The sequence below is a fragment of the Pteropus vampyrus genome, unplaced genomic scaffold, assembly GCF_000151845.1.
Source record: "Pteropus vampyrus isolate Shadow unplaced genomic scaffold, Pvam_2.0 Scaffold7, whole genome shotgun sequence".
NCBI lineage: Eukaryota > Metazoa > Chordata > Mammalia > Chiroptera > Pteropodidae > Pteropus > Pteropus vampyrus.
In genome coordinates, this window is record NW_011888788.1 from 6160620 (window position 1) to 6163054 (window position 2435).

Here is a 2435-nt window from a genome sequence, read left to right on the forward strand (position 1 = left end):
CAACTCAGAAGAATGAAACTTAATTTTAAAAAATCGAGGGATAGGAAATTCTATTATTTGTTACCAAAACACCATTCTCAGCCGCCTGTTGATTTAAAATCAATGGGTATTAATGAACTTCTGGGGGGCAGGGAGAATGCTAATTGAAGAATGAGCGATACATAGGTGACATTATAATAAGGACTTGCGGAATAGAGAGGAAAAGGGTAGTCATGGTCTTTGACTTCAAAGTGTTTACAATTTATGAAGAGTTCATAAAGATAGTCAGTGAGACTTCACTCTGGAGGAAAATAATAAGTACCTTAAATTATACATCTGAATAATAAAGAAACTTACCTGGTATGAGTAACAATGTCTGTCAAGGCACCACCTTCTAGAAATTCCATGACCACCCAGAGCTCGTCACCGACAAGGTAGCTATTGTACATGTCGACCACATTGTCATGGTGGTAATCCCGCATTATCACAACCTGGACAAACGGAGAGACACTTTGTGACTTGCGACAGTGAAATGTAGCTTTGGCTTTTCTTGGGGCAACATTTGTGCTATGAGTACAACTGACTGAGAAGTATTGATTGTGGGGGGGATTTATTCAGACACCTACTCATAATAAAAAGACAGCATTGAGAGCAGCTAGTAGAAACAAAGGGAATCGAGTTAGTAAATTTAGAGAAAATGGCAGGCCAGCCAGACATTAGGTGAGGGGAGAACAAGGAGTGAGAACGGGCGGAACCACGGCAAGGTCTGCATCCACAAGAGGGTGTTTAATGGACTGTTTTGGGAAAATATGACTAGAGAGCCCTAAGGGCTTCCTTCAGAATGTACTGTCCATACTCCATTGTTGGTTAATATGGTAAAAGTGTTACCAACTCACGGTAAGTGAGTGGATGGCAAGCGAGTCTCACAAGTGAATGAAGTAAACAGTTTTAGGAGCGGGAATACATGAGATCAACTTAACTTCTTGGCAGAAGGTCTGAGTCTGAGAGAGGTTTGGGCTGAATACAGAAGATGGGTATTGAAAGTAAAGACAAATATGACTTAGGCATGAAAAGGCTAACTTGAGTCTGCTTAGAGAGAAAGCTTCTAGGAATTGCTGCCCTGTGGCAGCTTTTGGTGACATTTTTTTGAGTTAATGTTCACTAATAAATTATAGAGCTGTTTATTGAAATTATATTTGTCCTCTCTGTTCTGGCACTGTGATTTGGAAATATGTTCCAGAAATCAGGAATGGTGGACTAAGAAGCTGAAACCTACTCACCTGGTACTCTTTCTGAGGTTCAAAGCATGGGAAAGAAAGGAACAAGTTATGGAGCTGGAGATGTGTGGAGCCACTGGTGGCTTCACATGAGCCACCACAGAAGGGGGTCCAAAGTCACAGCTGATTGCATTTTATAGTGTTTGTTTATAGCTCTCAGAGTTAGATGTGGGTGGGATATCCTTTACTAGAGACTGACATATTATCTAACATTAGAATCCTGACTTGATATCTTTAAGACTTAGTTTTCTCATCCACAAAGCTCATCTCTCTCTCCAAGACCCCCATAAAATCATTAACCACTCCAAAATGTTTTGTCCCTGGACCAAGGTACTCATGTTTTCCCACCTATGTGCATTTAGAACTCACAAGTGATAAGCAAGTTTAAAAGACAAAATGAGAAAGTGGAAAAGCAGGTTCAACAAATATATAGAAAACCGTTAATTCCTTAATATATCGAGACCTCTTAGAAATCAACAAGATGAACTGAAAACTATGCAAAGGCCATAAGATTCAATGAATAAATAAAAATATCCTATAAACATTTAAAAATAAATTCAGATTCATTAGCAATAACGGTGTTGATTAAAGCAGTAAAATTTATTCATGTCTATTGGATTAACAGAGATTAACATGATAGCATCCAATGTTAGTGAGGTGAAACAGGACTGACTATTGGCGAGATCCAAATCAGTACAAATTTTCTGGAAACCAATACCATATCTTGTTTCTCTCAGGAGAATAAAATATAGAAAGGAAATACTGAAATATTAATGTAGACTCTTGATTGTGGGATTATGGGACTTTTAAAAAATATTTTCCATATTTTCTATAGAAAGAATATTTTATAGTTAGAAAAAATGTTAAAGTTCCTAAAGAATGACAGTTCATTGGTAAAATGATGTTTATTGTGATTTAAAAAAATGGCTACAAAGGACATATGTGGTAGCACAACAGCGTAAAATGTGTATATACCCGCACAGACAGTGTAGCATAAGGCTTGGGAATCTGCTATAATTAAAATCTCAGCTCTGCCATCAACCCGCTGCGTGAACCTGGGCTAGTCATTTAACCTATCTGAGTGCAGGTTTCCTTGTTACTATGGTGATAACGTCTTTCTGTCTCAGAGAGTTGTGAGAATCAGACCAGATCAATGCTTAGCACAGTAGCTGATACACA

At 38.1% G+C, this 2435-nt stretch overlaps 1 protein-coding gene across 1 annotated transcript in view; it reads right to left on the reverse strand.

The window, feature by feature from the left end:
* Nucleotides 1–2435, reverse strand: part of PAK5 (p21 (RAC1) activated kinase 5) — a 274162-nt gene that overhangs the window by 16931 nt on the left and 254796 nt on the right. Inside the window, exon 6 of the mRNA XM_023536739.1 lies at nucleotides 337–578. Within this exon, the coding sequence (XP_023392507.1) occupies nucleotides 337–578 (242 nt within the window). The remainder of the gene's footprint in view (nucleotides 1–336; nucleotides 579–2435) is intronic.